At 41.4% G+C, this 22,878-nt stretch overlaps 1 protein-coding gene across 1 annotated transcript in view; it reads right to left on the reverse strand.

The window, feature by feature from the left end:
- ATP13A5 (ATPase 13A5) overlaps window positions 1-22,878 on the reverse strand; it is a 108,012-nt gene that overhangs the window by 82,810 nt on the left and 2,324 nt on the right. Inside the window, exon 2 of the mRNA XM_072618875.1 lies at window positions 1,164-1,337. Within this exon, the coding sequence (XP_072474976.1) occupies window positions 1,164-1,337 (174 nt within the window). The remainder of the gene's footprint in view (window positions 1-1,163; window positions 1,338-22,878) is intronic.

The following is a 22,878-nucleotide window of genomic DNA, read 5'->3' on the forward strand; positions in this document are numbered from 1 at the left end:
TAGGATGCTAGTACCAAGGTTTAACAGTTTCTACCTTTAAATGACTAAAAAGACAGATTTTAAATACTAGCTGCCATTCCAGTAATAGTGTGACACAATTAGCACTCACTAAAGACCTGTTTAATACATTGGATATTGAGTCAGACCTTTCCATATACAGACAAAAATCAGATAGTCTCTGACCTCCTGGTGTTTACCTTCTACTCTTTAGATGATCAGAACAAGCTCTCTGTGATGTGGGTAGTTAATAGAAAAATATTATCTCCATTTATAGATAAAGAAGCTGAGGTTCAGAGAAGGCTAAATGACTTAGTGGAGGTTGCAAAGTAATTGGTTTGGTGAGAGAAGAAAAAAAAAGCTCAGGACTCGTAATCCATCAATCCTCAGGCGGGAATCTCCACCCTCAACATGGCCTGGTCATGTGAAGCTGGACTAGTAAATCACTTAGCCTTGTTAGAGCCTCAGTTTCCTCATTTGTAAAATGGAGATTTCATCAGCGTGAGAACTCAGATAACAAGCTAGCATCTAGCAAGTTGCCAGAGGCCCAGAGAGAATTAATAATTTTTTCCACAGTCACACAGCTAGGAAAGCTCTCAATACAGTTTTTCCTAAAGAACGTAAGCTCCTTGGGGGTAGGAATTGTTTCATTTTTGCCTTTGGTTCTTAGCATCTAGCATGTGCTAGGCACACAGCAGGTACTTAATCCCTGCTTTTGCAAATGACTTAGTCAGCCTCTCCTTAAAGCACATTTGAGGTGGGGTCGGGGTGAGGGGAGGTGCATGGCGTCACTATTCTGATTGCTGTGGTTAATAAGCCACAGAGCTGGAACTGAAATCCTGGACTCCTGGGCCCTCTCTGCCTGGGAAGTCAACAGCAGCTATCCACCACCCCCTCCAAAATGTAAGTCCAGCTGATGGATGGGCCTCAGGAGGAATCCCCAAGGGAGGAAGCTGATGGGGGAGGGGAGACAGAGGGTCTCAGATGGAAGGAATCGAAGGCTCTGGTAAACTGAGGCCTTTTTAGTGCAGAAGGCCATCATCTCTCTCCTTCCAGAACATTTGCCCAGAGGCTCCTTGTCCAGGAAGCCATTTCCCAGGGAGCCCCCAAAACACCCAGAAGGAGCCCAGTTTCAGCCCCTATCATGTCAGACAAGGGGGTCCCACCGTTGTCCGAAGCAAAACGACATCAGCTTCTTGCAAGGGACAGGGCACACAGTGTGCCCACACATTCCACTGTGGACGCCAGTAGAAAAGTAGCCTCAGAAGGCCAAAGGAGAGGACGGAGCCCAACAGGCAAAGAACTCTCCGCAGAGTCTGAGTCTGGTAGCCAAACACCTCCTGGGGGGACAAACCAAAAACCTGGTTAGCCTTTCTCAAGACAATTCTGAGCCAAGAACCACAGGAGACAGAGCAGGATCTGGACCAGGGAGAAGTCTGGTTTCAGCTTGTTCACTTTGGGCTGGGCACTCTTTGATTCCCTTGGCACAAGGATAAGAACTAGATGGGGTGGGAAGGAGCCTATGGGCAGGTGCAGAAGGGAGGGAGGGACCCTATGAGGCCAGATTCAAAGCTTGCCAAATGAATTGGAAAGCATTAACCACATGCACACTCCTTCAAGACCTGGACTCAGGATGAATGTTGTTTTCTCAACACAACTTTTAATTCCAAGAACTTTACTCTTTAAAAGAAATTAAATATGGGAGAAGTACATTGTGTAATGCCACCTTCATTCAGAATAACCTGTACAAGTCTGCTACACCATTCCCTTGATCATTTAGCACCTGGCACATGGTGGGCACTTAATAAATGCTTATTGATATGGATTGACTGATCCAAGAAGCTCCTGGGGTCCCTTATTGCCACTAGGATCAGACAAAAATCCTCCGGTTTGACTTCTAACGTCCTTCACAGTCTACATCTGACCAGTCTTTTCTCATTGGTTACAGATGGGTCCCCTTCCACCATCTGCCTACAAGCATCTCCAAGCCTCCTCATACTGATAAAACCCTCAATTGACTCTTCCATCCCTAACTTTCATCCTATGTCTCTTCTGCTCTTTGTAGCTAAACTCCTGGAAAAAGCACATACACTGGTGCCTCCACTGTCTTTCTCTTCACTCTCTTCCTTACTCCATACAGTCTGGCTTCCAAGCTTCTCCTTCCACTGAAACTGCCCTTCCAGAGTTACTGGTTGTCTGTTGTCCTTCGTTCTCAAAGAGGACCAAAATGATGTCATCATGATAAAGTCAAGTTTCAGTGTGTCCAACTGTGGCTGATCAGACCAATATGAGCTCAGAAGCCTCTACCACAAGTTGGGCACAGATAGTCCATGTGAATATTTGGGTTGATTACTCCAAATCTGTGCATCATACATTTACTTTGTGCTGTCTCAATTCTGCTTTGAGCATAGAGCACAGGAACTTTTCGGATGTGGGCAAGCCATGGTGAGCAGTCCTGTGCCAGTGTCTCTAACGTTGCACAGTCACATTCAAAGTTCTTGAGACAGACCTTGAGAGTGTCCTTGCATCACTTTTTCTGACCACCATGTGATCGCCTGCCCCTGTGAGTTCTCCATAAAACGGTCTTTTTGGCAAGCATGCATTTTGCATTCAAACAACATGGCCAGTTCAACTCCGATGGTCTAGCAGTGTTGTGCAGAGTTACTAATGATCTGTTAGTGGCCAAATCTAATGACCTTTTCTTAATTCTCCTTCTCCTCACCTTCTCTGCAGCCTTGGACAGAGTTGGTCACTCTTCCCTCCTTGACATTCTCTTCTCTCTAGGTTTTTGGAACTCCCCACTCCCTCCTGGTTCTCCTCTTCCCTATCTGACCACTCCTTCTCAGTTTCCTTTGCTGGGTTCTCCACCAGATCAAAGCTTTAACTGTAGGTGTATCTCAGTGCTCTGTCCTGGCACCTCTTCTCCCTGTATATTGTTTCACTGGGTGATCTCATTAGTTCTCATGGATTTAATTATCATATTTTTGATGAAGATTCTCAACTCTACCTTTCCTGTCCCAGTCACTCTCTTGATCTCCAATCCTGCCTCCCAAACTACATATCCAGTAAACATCTTAAATTCAAAATGTCCAAAACATAACTTTCCTCCTAAATCCTCCCTACTGCCCCTATTACTGTACAAACCAACACCTACCTCCCAGTCCTTGAGGTTCACAACCTATGAGACACACTCATCTCCTCACTATCTTTTACCACCACCACCCCCATATCCAATTTGTTGCAAAGGCCTGATGATTTCGCTTGTCAACATCTCTCTCACCCCCTACTCAACAAAGTCCAGTGACTCCCTATGATCTCCAGGTCAAATACAAGATTCTCTGTTTGGCATCTAAAGCCCTTCACAACCCAGCCCCCTCCTACCTTTGCATTCTTTTTACACTTTACATTGATCCTATGACACTGGGCTTCAGGCTGTTCCACAAACAAGACCCTCTATCTCAACTCCAGAAATTTTCTCTGGCTGTCCCCCATACCTGGAACACTTCCTCTCCTCTTCCCTGACTACTGACCTCCCTAGCTTCCTTTAAGTCCCGGTTGAAATCTCACCTTCTTCCAGGAGCCTTCTCTCTGTTGAACATCTCCTCTGTATCCTATATATATCCTATGGGTTTACTTGTCTTTCCCATTAGAGTATAAGCTCCTTGAGGGTAGGGATGCTCTCTTGCCTCTTTTTGTAACCCAGACCTTAGCCCAGTGTCTGGCGCATTGTAAGCACTTAAAATCGATCATCCAACAAATGTAGGTTTGTTGCCTCATTTTTGTCATTCTCTATAACTTAAAATTGATGATCAATATTGCATTTATTGGATTCAGCTAAAGAGGTACTTAGGGGAAATTTTATTTCTCTAAACACTTATATCAGTAAAACAGAGAAAGGGTAGATCAGCGATTTGGGCATGCAATTAAAAAAAACTAGGAAAAATAAATTACAAATTTCCAATTAAGCATCAAATTGGAAATCCTGAAAATCAAAGGAAAGATTAATAAAATCGAAAGTAATAAAACCCACAGAAATAAGCAATAAAACTAGGAGTTTATAGCTAAACCATTGATTACCTCAATTGTAGAAAAGAAAGAAGAAAACCACATTATCAGTACCAAAAATGAAAGGGGTGAATTCATCACCAGTAAAGATGAAGTTAAAGTAATTTTTAGGAACTATTTAGTCCAATTATGTGGCAATAAATCTAACGATCTAAGTGAAATGGATGAATATTTACAAAAGTATGAATTGCTCCCAATCAACAGAAGAGGCACTGGAATAAATAAATAAATGAATAACCTTATCTTAGAAAAAAAGACATTGAGCAAAGCATCGATGACTGCCCAAGAAAAGATCGTCAGAACTAGATGCATTTGCAAGTGAATTATGTTAAATAAAAAAATAATTCCAGTGCTATAAACGATGGGGAAAAGAATCCCACTGAATTCCTCTGTGGTACTGATACGTAAGCCAGAAAAAGCATAGGAATAAATGAAATTTTCTTAAAAGTAGTATCTCCCTAAAACCATCAGCATGCATTATCTGTGAGACAGACAAGCTCAAAACTTTCCCCAAAAGATCGAGGATCAAGCAAGGATGCCCATTATTGCCAACATTGTCTTTGCCATGACATGATGGTACACCTAGAGAATCCTAGAGAATCAACTAAAACAAGTTATTGTTATACCAAAATAAAGTCCAAATGGGCACATGCTTTAGATATAAAGTCTGATACTATAAACAAAATAGGAGAGCAAGGAATAATTTATCTATCAGATTTACGGAGAATGAAGAAATTTATGACCCAACAAGGGATAGAGAACATTATGAAATGCAAAATGGATCATTTTGATTACATTAAATTTAAAAGTTTTGGCACAAAGCCAATGCAATCAAGATTAAGAGGGAAGCAGAAAACCGGGAAAGAATTCTTTATAACCAGTGTCTCTGATAAAAGTCTTATTTCTAAAATACATAGAGAACTGAGTCAAAACCATAAGAATACAGGTCATTCCCCAATTGATAAATGGTCAAAGGATATGAACAGGCAGTTTTCAGATGAAGAAATTACAATTTTCTATAGTCATATAAAAATGTTCTAAATCACTATTGATTAGAGAAATGAAAATTAAAACAACTCTGAGGTACCACATCACACCAATCAGATTGGTTAACATGATAAAACAGTAAAATGATAAATATTGGAGAAGATGTGAGAAAATTGGAACACTAATTCATTGTTGGTGGAGTTGTGAACTGATCCGAACTTCTGGAAAGTAATTAGGAACTGTGCCCAAAGGGCTATAAAAGTTTGCATACCTTCTAATCGAGCAATAGCACTTCTAGGTCTGTATCCCAAAGAGATCATATAAATGGGAAGAGGATCCATACAATACAAAAATATTTATAGCAGCTATCTTTGTGGTGGCCAAGAACTGGAAATCGGGGGAATGCCCATCAATTGGGGAATGGCTGAACAAACTGTGGTATGTGAATGTAACAGAATACTATTGTACCATAAGAAATGATGAACAGGCAGACTTTAGGAAAACCTGGAAAGACTTATATGAGCCGATGCTGAATGAAGTGAGCAGAAGCAGGAGAACATTGTACACAGTAACAGCCACAGTGTGTGAGGACTGACTTTGATAGACTTAGCTCTTCCCAGCTATGCAAGGACCTAAACAATTCCAAAAGACTCATGGTGGAAAATGCCATTCACATCCAGAGAAAGAAACATGGAGTCTGAATTCAAACTGAAGCAGACTATTTTCTCTTTGTTTTGTTTTGGTTTTTGCTTTCTCATGGTTCCTCCCATTTGTTCTAATACTTCTATAAAACATGACTAATGTGAAAAATATGTTTAATAGGAATGCATATGTAGAGCCTACATCAGATTGCATTGAGGGGAGGGAAGAAAGGAAGGGGGAGAAAATTTAAAACTTATGGAAGTGAATATTGAAAACTAAAAATAAATAAATTAACTTATATTTTTTTAAGTTATGGTTGTTCAATTGTTTAAGTCATGTCTGACTCTTCGTGACCCCATTTGGGGTTTTCATCGCAAAGATACTAAAGTGATTTGCCATTTCCTTCTCCAGCTTATTTTACAGATGTGGAAACTGAGGCAAATAAGGCTAAGTGACTTGCCCAGTGTCACACAGCTAAGAAGCATCTGAGGCAAAATTTGAATTTGGGTCTTTCTTACTCCATGCTCAGCACTGCTGAAATAATTAACAACTTTAGCAAAGTTGCAGGACATAAGATAAACCCATGTAAGTCACCAGCATTTCTATGTATTACCAACAAAGTCTAGCAACAAGAGAGAGAAAGAGAAATTCCACTTAAAATAATTGTAGACAATAAAAAATACTTGTGAATCTACTTGCCAAGATAAACCAAAACACTATATGAAAACAGTGACAAAAGACTTTTCACACAAAATCACATCTATACAATTTGTTATTCAGTTGTTTTACAGTTGGTTCTGACCTATGACCCAGTTTGGGGTTTTCTTGACGAAGTTATGGAGGGATTTGTCGTGTCTTTCTTCAGCTTATTTTACATATGAAGAAATTAAGACAAACAGAATTAAGTAACTTTCCCAGAGTCACACAGCCAGTAAGTGTCTGAAACTAGATTTGAACTCTTGAAGTTCAGTCTTCCTGACTGCAGTCCCCAGGACTGTATTCATTGCTCCACCTTGCTGTCACTAAAACAATTAGAAAAAATAATAATTTCTCATTGGTAGGTCAAGCCAACAGCTATTCCACCTAAATGAATTTACTTACTCAGTATCATACCAATCAAACTAACAAAAACTTACTTTATAGAGCTAAAGAAAATAATAATAAAATTCATCTGGAAAAACAAAAGGTCAAGTCTATCAAGAAAATCAAGGGGGGGAAATGTGAAGAAAGGCAAACTAGCTATGCCAGATTCCAAACTATATTACAAAATGATAACCATCAAAATGATCTGATCCTGGCTAAGAAATAAGAGTTGTAGATTGATGGGATAGATCAGATACACCATACACAGTAGTAAATGGACATGGCAATCTCACGTTTGAGAAACCCAAAGAACCAAGCTTTGGGGACAAAAACTCTCTGTTAAAAAAAACTGCTGGGAAAACTGGAAAGTAGTTTGACAGAAATTAGGTATAGACCAGCAACTTGCACCATATACCAAGATAAAGTCAAAACAGGTACATGAGTGGGCGCATGAAATTGTTTACCTTTCAGATTTATGGATAAGGGAAGAATTTAGGATCAAACAAAAGATAGAGAGCATTACAAGATGTAATGATTTTTTATTAAAATAAATGAAGAGGCTCTTGAACAAACAACACCAATATAGCCAAGATTAGAAGAAAAGCAGAAAACTGAGAGGGGGTTCTCTAAGAAAAGCCTAATTTCTCAAATACACAGAGAACATTCAATTTTATAAGCATATGAGTCATTTCTCAATTGATAAATGATCAAAGGATATGAACAGGTAGTTTTCAGAGAAAGAAATCAGAACTGTCTCTGGTCATATATAAAAATGATCTAAATCATTATTGATTAGAGAAATGCAAATCAATAGGACTCTGAAGTACTACCTCATACTTATCAGATTGGCTAATATGACAGAAAAGAAAAATGATAAATGTAGGAGGGAATGGGGAAAAATTGGGGCACTGATGCACCGTTGAAGGAGTTGTGAACTGATTCAGCCATCCTGGAGAACAATTGGGAATTTTGCCCAAAGGGCTATAAAATTATGCTTACTTTTGACTCAGCAATACCACTCTTACACCTGTCTTCCAAAGAGATTTTTAAAAATGGAAAAGGGCCTATATGTACAAAAATTTGCTTGCCCTTTCGAGAGAGAGAGAGTTTGGAACTCAAGTTTTTTAAATGAATGTTATAAATTATTTTCACATCTCAGTGAATAAAAATAAAATTGAAAAAAAAATTGGAGTTGAAGCTCATCCCCAGGTTAATAGAAAGATGAATGAAGGGCATGGAAGGGCTGCAATCAGCAATTAGGATTTGTGAGAGTCAAATGACCACGTCTCCAATGACAATTTTGCAGAAAAAAAGCCTTTGGGGGCAAAGTGATTTTAAAAAATCTAAAAAGTATAGACATAGAAGGGCCATTTTAGTGTAATAAAAAAAATCATTTAAAATTACAAGCTATCATTACATTCAATGGGGAAACAGTTGAAGTTTTACCAATGAGAAAAGATTCCCCATCTCTCCACTATCATTTGACAGTTCTAAGAAATACGAGTCAGAGGAAGGAGAAGATAAAAAAATTAGAGGTATAAACAGTGTCAAAGAGGAGGAAAAAGAGCACTATTTGAAGACATTGTGGTTTATTTAGAAAACGCCCAAGAATTTGTCAAGAAACTGATTGAGACAGTAAAATCAGCAAAAGAGCAAAATTAGAAATATTCCCCCAATCACCCCTATTTGCACATAGCAATAACAAAATTCAGAAACAACATAGAAAAAGCCATCTCTTAAAAATTATCACCAATTCCTAAAAACATCTCCGGGGGAGTTTACCAAGATAGATTTGTATAAATACAATATCTAAAAGCAATTTTTAAAAAGTAAAAAGTGAGAACGAATGGAAGGATATTTATTAATCCAGGAGAAGTTTTCACTAATATGACAAACATTGTGATATTACCTAAATGATTATATAAATGTAATCCTATGTCAATCAAATGTTCAAGGGAGCTTATAGCTCTATGGTAGAGGTCTACAAAATGGTAACCAAATTATTTGGAGGAAAAAAAGTTCTAAGACCTCACAGGAAATTTCTTTTTAGAATCCAAATGAAATGAGATTTCAGATTTTATCTAGAAAGCAGTGATTATCAGAAATCTTTTGGTAACAAATCAATGGAAAGGGCAAGATAAAACAAGATCAGTAACAACCAAACTCAATAACCTCATATTTGACATACTCAAAATATTAAACTCCTTGAGGAAGAATTTCTTATTTGGCAATAAAGTATTAGGAAAATTAAAAAGTCATTCAGTGGAGATTAGGTTTATATCAACATCCTGCATCACATGCCAAAATAAGATCAAATATTTGAGCAATTTGAATATAAAAAAAAACACCAAGAGAATGAAATCATGTACCTTCTGTAGCTGTGGTTCAGGGAGAGTACAAAACCAAGGGAAAAGGGGAACCCAAAAGATGAAGTGGATAATTTTAATTACATGAAATTGAAAATTTTTGCATGGATAAAATCAGCAAATCTGAGATAATAAAGGAAGCTGTAGATTAGAAGGGAAAATCTTTATATGAAGCAAATATATAATTGAAATTGGGTTGATTACATCATAAAATGTGAAAGATGGCTGATGGATAGTCCATGGGCATACTATCAGGAAAAAAAGTGAGGAAGACCCTGTATTAGCAAACACACTAGCACACAGGATGGGCTGCCAGTACAGGTTCTTTGATTTATTTTTCTAAAGGAAATACAGCTTTAATGGGGTCAACAATCTTACTTTAATTAACAGACAGATAAGTAGTCCAAGAAAGAGTCCAATAATCAGGGCTCCAACTGTCTATAAAGAATAATACAACCACCTACATACACCACCACATGATGAGAGCACCAACATCAGAGTAAAAAGCGGAAGGCTCTTAACAAACAGCCACTCAGAGTACTGTCCAGGGAATCAAAATGTCCTTCTCATGAGTGAGCCCCCAAAGCAAAATGCCAGCCTCTCGGAATATGTGCCAAATACTCAGCCCCTAATTGGCTCAGAGCCAGAAGGCAGAAGACCTACATGACTCAACCCAGCTGTGAATTATCAGGGTTCAAAGGAGATTAATCCTTCAGATGTTAACAATTTAACCTGACACTAGGAAACTGAATTCCAGAAAGGAAAAGAAAAAGAAAAAACTATAACAAAATCCCACTTTTCTTATGCTTACCAGCCCCCAGACCACTGGATAGACCCTTGTGGTAAACTTATTAGAGAACATGAACAAAGAGAATGGAAATCGGTATTTATATAGTGCCTGTTATATGACACACACAATAAGCATTTTTTAAACAAATAGCCATTTGATATTCACAATAATGTTGGGAGGTAGATACTATTAATATCTCCATTTTAAATTTGAGAAAACTGAGGCAAACAAAAGTTAAATGACTTGCCCAATTAGTAAGAGTTTGAGTCTGGATTTGAACTCAGGACTTCCTAAGTTCAGGTCTAACACTCTGTGCACTGTGGCACCAATAGGTACTGACAAAGATCATATGGATGGGTGATGATCTGTTTTGTTGGAAAGAATGCCCATGCAGATGAGGTCACAGAAGTACTGGAATGTTACAAAATAAGAGAGGAAGGAACAACCTTCTAATGATAAGAGAGACAACAAGGTGCTTCTGAATATAATAGGCTCCCCTTCAGTGAATGTCTTCAGGGAAAGAAGGAATGGCCACCTGCCAGGGATGCTGTAGATGGGATTGTTTTCAAGTAGAGGTTGGACTGGATGGAGACCAAGGCTTCTTTCAAGGTCATCTATGGCAAATAGACAGAAATTCTGTACTTCTTTACCTCAAGGAGCTCTCCCTAAGTGGAGTGAATGGGAGCCTGGCAAGATGAATAGGGAAATTCAGGGGAGCCAAGAACCAGAAGGGAAAGTGGCACAGAGGTAGGGAGCGACTCCATCATTCATTCGTGTTCACAGTGATGATGAGTAGTATCCCTCATGACCCAGTTATTTGCTTGGTGGTGGGAGGCCACCAGTGACTAAAGTCATTGCTGCCTCCGTAAGGCAGTGTGCACAATATGCCAGCAGAAGGGTCCTTGAATGCCTGGGGCATATGTATATTGAAGATATGCCTGGGTAAGGAGGAGATCTGAGTGGTAATTGAGAGGGAAGGTAATAGCTGAGGACACCTCATTACCATCTGCCATCTGTTGGAAAAGAACTTGAACTTGCCCATGCCAAAGTAACTTTCTGAGATTCATTGCCTGATGAGAAAAGATGACTGGCGAGGATAATTTCTGTATCCTTGATAAATGTCCCTCTTCATGTTTAGTAACATTCTTTTCTAGGTCATTTATCAGATTGCCCAGAGATACATGGCTGGGAATAAGACTTTGAACATTTGGTTGGAAAAGAGACTCAGCTACCTGGGACCCTTTCAGTGCAGATGCTCAATAACTTAGTGATCCTTCATTGGCCACAGGATTTGATTTATTTGATGATGGTCTCAATTTCCCTTTGGACCAATTACCCTCAAATTCCCTAGGATTTTTCCAAATAATCTCTATTTTCCAGACTTCCCTGGAGTCTGTCCTATCTTGATTCTAATGCTCATAATTCCCTGATGGAATACATTGGAGAGTAGAAGAGGAAAGAATGTGTGTGTGTGTGTGTGTGTCTGTGTGTGTAACACATATGATGGGGGGCACATGTGGGCACAGGTGCATGCATGTTCATAGAGAGGTAGGTAATTCTAGGAATATTTTCAATATGAAAAGGTAGAGGGAAATGTAGAGAGCTTTCAAGTTTTGAAATCATCTAGCTTCTTCCCTCCCCATTTTTACAGAGGTAGCACACTGAAGCCCAGAAAGGGAAAGGGGCATCATGAGGCTTTCTCATTAAATCAAGAGTGGGACAGGAACTCAAGCGTTCTGACTCTCCCTCCTCACAGGCCACTTCGTTCAGATTCCTTTCTTCAGAAGAAAGAAACCCTATTGCCTGGGTTTGCCCAGGGTCCTTGGGGTATTGAAGGGCAAAGCTGGATCAGGCAAAGCATCATTTGAGTTTGGTTCTTTCTATCTTCTTTCCAAAGGATTTCAGAGATGTTGGTGAAGGAAAAGGATGGTCATTGATAGGGAGGTAACCCTGATCTTGTGCCTTTCTTTCGGAATTATTTGATGGGTAAGAAAAGGGCTGAGCCTGGAATGAAGAGCATGTAAGAGTCAACTCCAAACCGCTTCAGGCTTTGGTTACTTTTATCTATCTATCCATTCATCCATCCATATATCTATCTATCCCTCTACCCATCTCTCTACCTATCCATCTATATCTCCACACACATATACACATACACACACATATACGTACATATATGTGTGTGCTCCACTTATTTGCCCTTCTACATATAAACCATGGCTATGTGTTTCCTCACCTGGCAAACGAGGACAATAATAGCACTTACCTCTTAGAGTTGTTGTGAGGTGAAAATGAAATGTGGTACCTGAAACCCTTTCAAAGCTACAGGGATGGGATCTCATTTTACAGAGAAGGCCCCGAGGGGCCAACGGCTCAGTCATCACAGGGTTTGAGTGGAGCCAGAATGTGAACTTCAGTCCTCTGACCCCAGATTCAGAAAATCAGCCTGCTTTCCGCCAGGCCACCAGGCCTCTACCTCTCCCCAAATAACCACTCTGTATTTCAGGCATCTCCCTAGAACCTGGGGATTAGGTCACAGATCAGATTCCTTGGGTGCTGATGGAGGGAATTGGCCCCACCAGCCCAATCCCAATTCCATCACGAATTGCCATTGTTATTTAAGACTTGGACCAGCAGAGAGAAAGCCATAGCTACGCTGCAGGGGCCCTGAAGAGCCCCCTCTGCTGGGGAGTCTTCATCATGAGATCCATCTGCCAAACCTCCCAGCTTCCCTGAAACAGAACAAGCAGAGGTGGCCCCACCTGCCAGCCTCCAAACAATAGAGCTCCTTCATCTCACCAAACATCTCCATCCCCATTCTCCCTTCTTGACGTAAGCATGACAACCTTGTCCTGGCAGTAATTTTTGGAATCCTGATTCAATTAATTGGACAATGAAAAACCTTGTGAGGTCTCATGGCCCTTGAAATTCTTTCAGATCTGGAGTCTGATCCTCTGATCTTCTTATACTTTACTCCCAAAAGCAGAAAATTTCCCCAGAGACTCAGGCCTCTGGAACCCTGCCGCTGTCAGGACTCCTGGGCAGCCCTACATGGCTGGTCTCCCCCATTCTCTACCCAGAGATAATGCTAGGCTTCAGATGATGCCAGGACCCCAAACATTTAGAGTTGGTAAGCCCACCCAGGCCTTGCCTTTATCTGCCCTGAAGCTGGGGGGCTGCTTTGAGGATCCCAATAGACTTGAGGATTCTGACTTCAAGGAAGCTTGACCTATGGACCTCATAGAGTCAGGCTCCACTGATCCAGGAGCAGCCTTTCAGGCTACAATGGAGCTTCAGTATTCCAGTTCTTTCCAAAAGCCCCAAGCCATGATCCTAAGGCTCCGTTCCATGGAAAGCTGCCACCAATACAGTCTCTATTTTGAGGTGAGATCCTAGCTATGGTACCTGACCTCAGCCAGACCCTTACCTGACCACTCCCTTGGCCAGGTATTTGGCTTTCCCCCCAATATCTGGATTTAACTCCCACTTGCAATCCTCCGTCTTGCTCCACTCAATTCATCTGCTCCCTTAAGAAATCTATTCACCCATCTCTGTCCCCTACCAGCCAAGTCCTGGCCTTGCCTCCAAAGTGAATATCCCCACCAGGTATCTCTGAGGGGGTGCAATTACATCTCGACAGGAGAGCCAGCCCACCTCCTGCCCTGGGTTCATGTAGCTGTCAGCAGCATCAGCTGCACTGCCAGGTAGCATAGGGTGGTGAGGGAAGTGCTGGACAGTCAGGAGGGATCTGGGTTCCTCATGGGCAAGAGTTATGTGGCCTTGGGTAAGTCATCTAAGCCATGAGCCTCAGTTTCTTCATCTGTAAAGTAGAGCTCATAATACCCATAGCATCCCCTTTTCCCCAAAGAAGCCTATGGCGAAAATAAAATGTCATCATATCAGTAACCTCTGGAGTCTCCCTCATCTTCAGAAGACGCTCTCTTGAGCCTTTCTTCCCCTCTGCCTATTGTCCTACATCTCCCTTCCCTCTTATGACTAACGTCCTTGAGATGAAGCATCTGCACTAGGTGCTCCCTTTCTGCTCGCCGTCTCCTTACCTCTTTACAGTGGAGCCTCCAAGCCCATCATTTAGAAGAAACTTCTCTCCCTCAAAAAATGACCTTTCATTGCTACTTCAGTCATGCCCAGCTCTTCTGACCCCATTTGGGGTTTTCTTGGCAGAGATACTGAAGCGGTTTGCTATTTCCTTCTCCAGCTCATTTTACAGATGAGGAAACTGAGTTAAGTGACTTGGGTCACACATTTAGTGAGTATCTGAGGTCAGATTTGAATTCAGGTCTTCTTGAATCTAAGTTCAGTGCTCTATCCACTGAGCCGCCCAACTGCCTCTCCTCACTATTAATAAGAAATGTAGAGAGGAGAGTTTTCAAAGAATAATAGTGAGTTTGGACTTGAGCGTGGTGATTGTAGGATGTCTATGGAACATCCATTTGGGGAATTCTGAGAATCCATGAGATGGAAAACTGAAGGTCAGGAGAGAGGTTAGTTGGCTTCTTCTCTTTTTCCTTTTTTTCAATTGCGTATAAAAATTCTGTTGTTTTTTTTTTTTTAATTTTGAGTTCCAAATTTGCTCCCTCCTCCCCCCTTTATTGAAATGCAGGTTATACACGTGCAATCATGTGAAACATATTTCCATATTAGTTATGCTGCAAAAGAAACTACAGACACCCCACCCCCAAAAAATAAAGTTAAAAAAAGTATGCTTGGATCTGCATTCAGACTCCATCAGATCTCTCAGTGGGAGGATGAGTCAAAGGACTAGTCATGAGTTCTTTGAAATTATCTTACATCTTTGTATTGTGGGAATGGCTAAGCTGCTCATAGCCAATCATCATTGCCGCAGTGCTGCTCCTGTGGACAGGGATCTCCTGGTTCTGCTCACTTCAATCTGCATTAATTCACATGGCTCTTCCCAGGTTTTTCTCAAACCATCCCCTTCATCATTTCTTATAGCACAATAATATTCTCTCACAATCACAGACCACAGATTATTCAGCCTTTCCCCCAATTGATGGGCATGCCCTCAGTTTCCAATTGCTTGCCACCATAAAAAGAACTGCTGTAAATATTTTGTACATTTAAGTCCTTTTCCTTTTTGTTTTTTTTTTATCCCTTTGGGATAGAGACCTAATAATGGCACTACTGGGCCAAAAAGCATGCATAGTTTGATAGCCCTTTGGGCATAGTTCCAAATTGTTCTCCGGAATGGTTGAATCAGTTCACAACTCTACCAACAATGTGTCAGTGTCCACATCCCTTTCAACATTTGGCATTTTCCATTTTTGTTATATTAGTCAATCTTAGAGGTTTGAGATGGTATCTCAGAGTTGTATTAATTTGCATTTCTCTAGTCAATAGTGATTCAGAGCATTTTTCCACATGACTATAGCTTTGATTTCTTCTTCTGGACACTGCTTCTTCATATTTTTAGACCATTTATCAATTGGATGTCTCAATTCTTATAAAATTGGCTCTATTCTCTCTATATTTGAGAAATGAGGCCTTTATTAGTGATTTCACCCCCAGTTTTCTGCTTTCCTTTTAATCTTGGTTGCATTGGTTTTGTTTGTTCATTTTTTTCATTTAGTGAAATCAAAATTATCCATTTTCCATCCCATAATGCTCTCAATTTCTTGTTTGGTCCCAAATTCTCCCCTTATCCATAGATGTGACAGATAAACTATTTCATACTCCCCCAGTTTGCTTGTAGTTAACACCTTTTATGGGTAAAATATGTATATATGTATCTGCTTTGGCTTTATCTTCATATATGGTGGAAGCTGTTGGTCTATACCTAGTTTCTGCCAAAATACTTTCCAGTTTTCTCAGCTGTTTTTGTCAAATAGTAAGGTTTTGTCCTAAATCTTTGGATCTTTGGGTTTACCAAATACTAAATTACTGTGGTCATTTACTACTGTGTATTCTGCACCTAATCTATCCCAGTGATACACCATTTGACTTCTTAGCCAGTACCAGATCAGTCTGATGATTACCCCTTTATAACACTTTACCTACCCTGCAGCTAGAGGGCTACCTTGGGGATCCCAATAGACTTGGGAATTCTGGCTGCAAGGACACTTGGCCTATGGGCCTCGTAGAGTCAGGCTCCACCAGCCCAGGAGCTGGTGGACAAGTTTGGGGTCAGGTCCAGCAAGGCCACTCCTCTTCACATTCTTTTCATTGATTCCCTTGATATGCTTAACCTTTAGTCCTTCCAGATGAATTTTCTTATCATTTTTTCTAGCTCTATAAAATAGTTTTTGGATAGTTTGATTGGTATGGTACTGAACAAATAAATTAATTTAGGTGGAATTGTCATTTTTATTATATTGTTTGGCCTACCCAGGAGTTATTACTATTTTTCCAATTGCTTAGAGCTGACTTTATTTGTGTGCAAAATGTTTTGTACTTGTGTTCATATAGTTCCTGGTTTTCTCTTCACAGGGAGAACCCCAAGTAATTTTGTCCATAGTTATTTTAAATGGAATTCCTCTTTCTAGCTCTTACTACTGGACTTTGTTGGTAATTTATAAAAATGCTAATGATTAATGTGGGTTTATTTTATATCCTGTAATTTTGCTAAAGTTGTTAATTATTTCAACAGATTTTTTAGTTGATTCCCTAGGGTTCTCTAACTATACCATCTTCTCATCTGCAGAGAGGGATAGTTTTGTTTCCTCGTTTCCTATTTGAACTTTTTTCTTCTTTTCTCTTTCTTCTACTGCTGTAGCTAACATTTCTAGTTCAATATTGAATAACAGTGGTGATAATGGGCACAGGAGGGGTTAAATCTGGACAAATATATCTGAGAGTCACCAACATAATCCTGAGCATTATATTCATGAGAGATGATGAGATCCCTAATTGGTAGTGAGGGAAAAGAGAAGAGGGCTCAGGCCAGAGCCTTGAGGGACTTTATTAAATGTTTTACTGGAAAGAGAATGCAAAGGGAAGCTATATTGCCTTGAGGTAGGATAACATGCATATTCAGTGAGCCATTTTCTTTCTGTATGTTACTGTGGCCTCTTCTCTAAAAAAAATAGTTTGATGTTTCTTGATTTTATGCCAATCATTTGGACCTTTAAACCCTTTCTTCTGCCCCCACCATTAAAAAAATCAATGAACATAGCAACTGCTCCTGACCCTACATGAAATATTGTTCCCCCTATCGTTTCTGACCTTTCTATAGAAAAGAAAGAATTCTGTTCTGTCTTCTCCCTTCTATTTTCCAAATTTGTCTTCTTTCCCACCTCTATGTTTTTGTACTAAGCCCCCTGTGCCTGGCATGCATCCCTTCCTCTTTTCTACTTTTACTAGGTCTATCTACCTTAAAAGTATAGCTTATATGCCACCTCCTGCAGGACAGCTGCCCTGATTTTCCCTAATGATTAATGTTCTATCTCTCCTCAATCAACAATATTTCTTAAGTGCCTACCATCTACCAGGCACTGTACTAAGCATCGGGGATACAAAAAAAGGCAAAAAAAAAAAATCCCTAACCTCAAGGAGTTTATGATCTAATGGAGGAGACAGCACACAAATACATAGATATAAAGCGAACTCCACACAGGATAAAGAGGAAATAATTGACAGAGGGAAGGCACTGGAATTCAGAGGATTTGGGGAATTGTTTCTGTCAGTGGTAGGATTTTACTAGGGACTTCAAAGAAGCCAGGGAGATCAGGAGTCACAGATGAAGAAGGAAAGTATCCCAGGCATTGAGGATGGCCAGAAAGAATGCCCAGAGTCGGAGAGGGAGGGTCCTGTTTGTGGAGTGGCCCAGAGGATGTGTCCCTTGATCTAAGAGTGTGTGTCAGGTACTGGCCTTCATCTGCTTATCCATTTCTTTGATTCTGTCCCTAAAAGACCATGGGATCTTTGACCACAGGGGCTATCTGTAGCTCAGCATAATGCACAATGCCTGGCCTCAAGGAAATCCTTCAGAAACATTTGTAGAAACAACTTGGATAACTAGATGTGACCTTTCTCTATAAGACTGAATGACCAAAGAGCTCCATTTTGCTTTTTCTAATGAATGTAGAGGCAGGTCCACCTGCCAACAGCCTTGGGAGGAGTCTGCTTTTCCCAGAGATCACATGATAATGATGACTTGTGTAGTCGAGGCATTAGTGTATTTTTTTCTTTCAGAATTTTATAAGCCCATGACATGTACAGCCTCATTGGCCCATCTTGTAGATGAAGAAACTGAACCTTAGAGCAGCAAAGTGACTGGTTTCAGGCACATGACAAGTCAGGACAGCTGAGTTCTGCACCACACTCTTTCCCTGAGAATTGAAGGCATACTGAGTGAGAATGCAAGCCCTGAATCCCTTGAATCTAAATGCCAAAGAAATGCTTCCTGATCTCTTCTGCAGAACTGAAGCCCTCCAGGTTGGGGCACTTCCTTTAGGGGGATCCCACCCCCCAAATACTCTGCTCCAGCTCTGCCCTTTGCTTTCTCTCTCTGACATTTCCAAACCAGACACATCACATTCAGCCCAGGGGACACTCAGTCACTGCAATGATGACTCCACCTTTTCTAATCAGCAGTGCTCCCATACTCAACATCTCCTCAAGGTCTCTTTCCCTGTTACAATGCAATATTGTATTGAGCTACAGTGTTTCATAAATGCTTCCCTCCCTCCACATCCCCATCCAGTGTTGGTTTGGGAGCAGCCTCATGGGATAGAATTTCCTGGAATTCTCCTTTTCATATTCTTTCTCTGTCGTTCTCCCTCTCCCATTTAGAATCCCTAGCAGAGGTGGAGGAGATGTTAGAAGTCCCCTCATCCAGCTCCCTCCAGATTCGTGAATCCCAACATCCCTGACAAGTTTGCAGAATCTGATTAAGGACTTAGCAGTGACAGGATTGAATCCAGGGTCTGATTAAGGATTTAACAGTAATGGGAAACTCACTGCTTCATGTGGAGGCTCTTTGCCATTTGGGAAATTCAATGATCAGAAAGGCCTGTCTTATGTTGAACCGAAATCTTCCTTTGGTCTGTTGATCACAGTTACGACATCTAAGCTATACAATAAAAGGCAAATTCCTCCTCCACTAGATTAATGTTGAGATTATAACTGTTAGAGGGCAGAATAAATGAGGAAGAAGACATTCACCAATTGAAATGGGCTGCCTTGGGAGCTGATGAGCTTCCTCTCTTTGGGGGGGTCTTCAAGCAGATGCTGGACTCTTCCTGAGTGGGATTTCCTTCATTTTGCCCTCTCTGATAACTAAGGCATCCCACAAAAAATGAAGCATCTAAGGTTTCCAGAGACTCCATGCTGGTGGGATCTTACCCTTGTTTGCCAGCCTGACCAGGTACCCAGAGCTAACCAAGAAGCCCATCTTTGATCCAGCCTCTGCAATGAGGAGAAACCCACCACCCTCCAGCAGCCCATCCCACTTGGGGACAGTATGCATTATCAGAATGTTCTTCCCGACCCCCAACTTAAATTGGCCTCTGGGGTCAACCACAATGTGCCACAGCACAGCAGACAGCCAAGGGCAGGAAAGAGTACATAGGCTACAAAGACAGGAGACCTGAGTTCAAATGCCAGTGGCAACTCTCTCTACCTATGGGACCTTGGACAAGACATTTATCTTCTCCCAGGCTTAGTTATCTCACCGTAAAAGAAATGAGGGGGATGGACTCAGTGCCCTTCACAGTCCCTTCCATCTCTAAATCTGTGACCTTATGCCCGACTCCTCTCTCCCCAGCAGCCTTTCTAGCCCTGGAACATAGAAATGATGTCAGCATCACATAGTGAATGGAAAGCTGGACTTGGAGCCAGGAAGACCTGAGTTCAAATTCTTCCTAAGATACTGTCTACATGAGGCACTGTGAATTCGGCAGCTCACTGAGTTTCCTCGGTGAACTAGGGCTGAGGGGACATGAACATGGGGGGCTTCAATACCCCTTCCAGCTCCAAATTTCTGACCTTCTTATCCTATGAGGGCCAAGCTCAATGCCCACAGTTCCTTCTAGTCACATAAGAAGGCAGAGACTCAATTCACCTCCTGCTCCCCAGTCACTGGATGATCTTCAGTTTGTCAATGTAGGGAAAATGTTTCTGAAAAAGTAACTTTGTCACAGAAATGGCTCTGAAAGAAGTAGGGCAAGGGCTATGGCTGTTTGTTTCAGTTTTTGACATCTGAGGAGATTGACGCACAAAAGGGTTACATAACTGACTCATGGTCACCCTGTAATAGTGTCAGAGCTTGGCTAACAAGAGCTGTTTCCTATGAAACTTCCCTTCCACGTGCAAACTCCCCCATCCTCAAAAGCCCCCTGCTGAGGCTGCTCTCCAGACTCTTCTGGGAGATTCTTAGTGAGAGGGAACCCACGACCTTACAAGAAAGTACACTCCATTTTTGGATATTTTTTCCGACAATGAGCTGCCTTTCATCAATTAGTCTTAATTCCAACATTGAACAAAACAGATTTTTCAATTGAGTCCATCTTCTGCATGACATCCCTTCAAAGATCATGTTTCCCCTTTGTCTTCTTCAGGTTCAGCCTTCACCAGGTCTTTCACTGCCCTTCTCTGGACATAAGCCAGTTTCTCAATATCTTTTACTTTGTGACTCCTGGACTTAGTCTCACAGTCTTTCAGCGGAGTACAATTGGTTCCCAAAATCTGAATCCATCACTTCAGCAAAGGCAAACTCAGGAGACTCACACAGTTCACTCAGGTTAAACTTGTGGTCCCCTAAAACCCTGACATCTTTTTTTTTTTTTCATGAACACTTGAAAAGTCAGGTCTCACACCCACCCTGCCCTTGAGTAATAGGTTTATTATTATTTAACCCCAGCGTCCTGGTGCAGTTCATGCTGATTTCAGTCCAGTCTGACCAACTAGGGGAACACAGCTGTGATCACCTCCAAATCAATAGCATGTCCTCTCTGACCTCGAGACAAAGAGGCTGGGTGGGGAGTCAGAAACCCTAGATTGGAATGCCGGTTCTGCCAGGTATTACCCACGTGTCCTTGGGCAATCTGCTAGACTCCTCTGAACCCATTTTCTTCATCTATGTAAAAAGGGTTTGGGAGAGGCCTTTCAGCTTTTCTTTGGGCTCTAAATCTATGACCTTGTGACAAAAATGGGCTCAGGCTAAATGCCTGTGCTTGGGGTACAGTCATCTCCATCTTCCTTCACACCCACACTTGACCATACAAAGATTTTTGTTTGGTCTCTTGTTGTCGTGTAAGGGGGAAGGAGTTGTATGTTCCAGTGGGTGATGCGTCCTAGCTTGGGGTGACCATCGGGATCCTTGAGTACTCAAACTGAATCCCAATTCACTGAGCTCATTCAGGATATGGTGCTCACAGATAATGGCAGATTGTTTCCCATTGGAAAAACAAACCACTAAGCCCAGACTCTCTCACCTCCTGGTAGGTGGCTCCCACCTCATCAGTGGCTCAGTCAGTCTCTTCTGATTAAAGTTTCATCATCTTTAAAGTTCACAAACATCTCATCTGAATTGCATGGGAAGACAAGGTGGGGAGATCAGTACTGATGGAGACATCGACCTTCCCATTGTGGTAGTGACAGGAAAATGCCAAGGACCCCTGAGGACTCTTAAACTGATTCTCTGCTTGCTTCTTCATGGTGGGCTTCAGGATGAAAGGATAGGGTGACCTTTCCCTTCCTCAGCCCCTCTGCTGAGTCCTGTCTCCTTCCTGGAGCCCAGTCCCCTGCCTCCAGGCTCCTGGTAGTCCTGACAGGCTTCCTAGTTACTTGGGTCCTTGTCCACCTAGGTTGAGATCAACAAGCCCTTCTTACATATACTGGAGCTGTTTGAATTAAATTGAATAGATATAAGGATCACTTGGAGGGACCGTTTAAGGTTCCTAAAAGATGGTTCCAGATTTGGGGCTTTGCTCACCAGTGCTCACGCTAGCTCTCCAACCTCCCAGGGACCAGAGGGAAGACCATGGCCTCTAGGAACTTTGTGCCTGTGTATGTCCTGAACTCTGTAGGGTAGGCCAGGCAAAGAGGGGCCTTAGAAGAAGAGAAAGTAGGGAAAAGCTAGCAATCCAAGCTCTGAAGAAGAAAAACCTTCCCAGCCATGTAGTCCCAGGTGGAGGTGGCAAAAGGTAACCAGGGTGATAATGTTTAATATAACATTTTGGAATAATCTCTTTGTTCTCTCTGAAGCAAACTTAGAGAACGCCTCTTCCTATGTCAGCAAAAGCCAGCCAAGGCTGACTCTGCACTCCTTGGGAGACCTTTAACCTATGACATATCTTGAATAATGGGACTTTCCTTTGTATCTTATTATCTATAGACACATACTATGTTATGGCATATTAATGGTAAAGAAAAAATAGGCATCCTGGGTTTCTATTGAACATTGTTTGCCCTTTCCTGCATCAGTTACCTGTTTGGGGCAGGAAGCCTGCCACTCACTAGTGGTGGGATTTCTTTCCTTGTCACCGAGACATATGTTTACCCAGCCTGGAATCACAAGGCCCAACCGACATTACTTTGTTAATTGTCTTGTCTTACAGAATTTATGATTTGTTCAACTAGGAGAGTTCCTTTCTCGTGGCAAAATGTATATAAGCCAGAAGATTTCTGCACTGGGTAGCCAGAACATTTCTGGCTCCATAATGCATTATGTTACCATTGTCTTTAATAGGGAATTGATTAATTAATTAATTAAATCATAAAATGTATGCATTTAGCCTGTTGCCTTTTCTTTAACCAAGTTTTCAGGTCAACAAGGGCCAGTAGCAGCAGGAACCTACCTGGGCTTGTTTTCTTGTCTTGTTTCCTTGTAACCATTCCAGAAGCAAACCCTGGATCTGAAGACTCATTTAACCCTCTACTACCTCAGTTTGCCTCCTTTAAATATGGGGATAAAAGTAGTGGCCCATGAAAAACTTTACTGAGGCAGCCCACGGCCCTTCATACTCCTGA

This window comes from Notamacropus eugenii, chromosome 6 (assembly GCF_028372415.1).
Source record: "Notamacropus eugenii isolate mMacEug1 chromosome 6, mMacEug1.pri_v2, whole genome shotgun sequence".
Taxonomy (NCBI): domain Eukaryota; kingdom Metazoa; phylum Chordata; class Mammalia; order Diprotodontia; family Macropodidae; genus Notamacropus; species Notamacropus eugenii.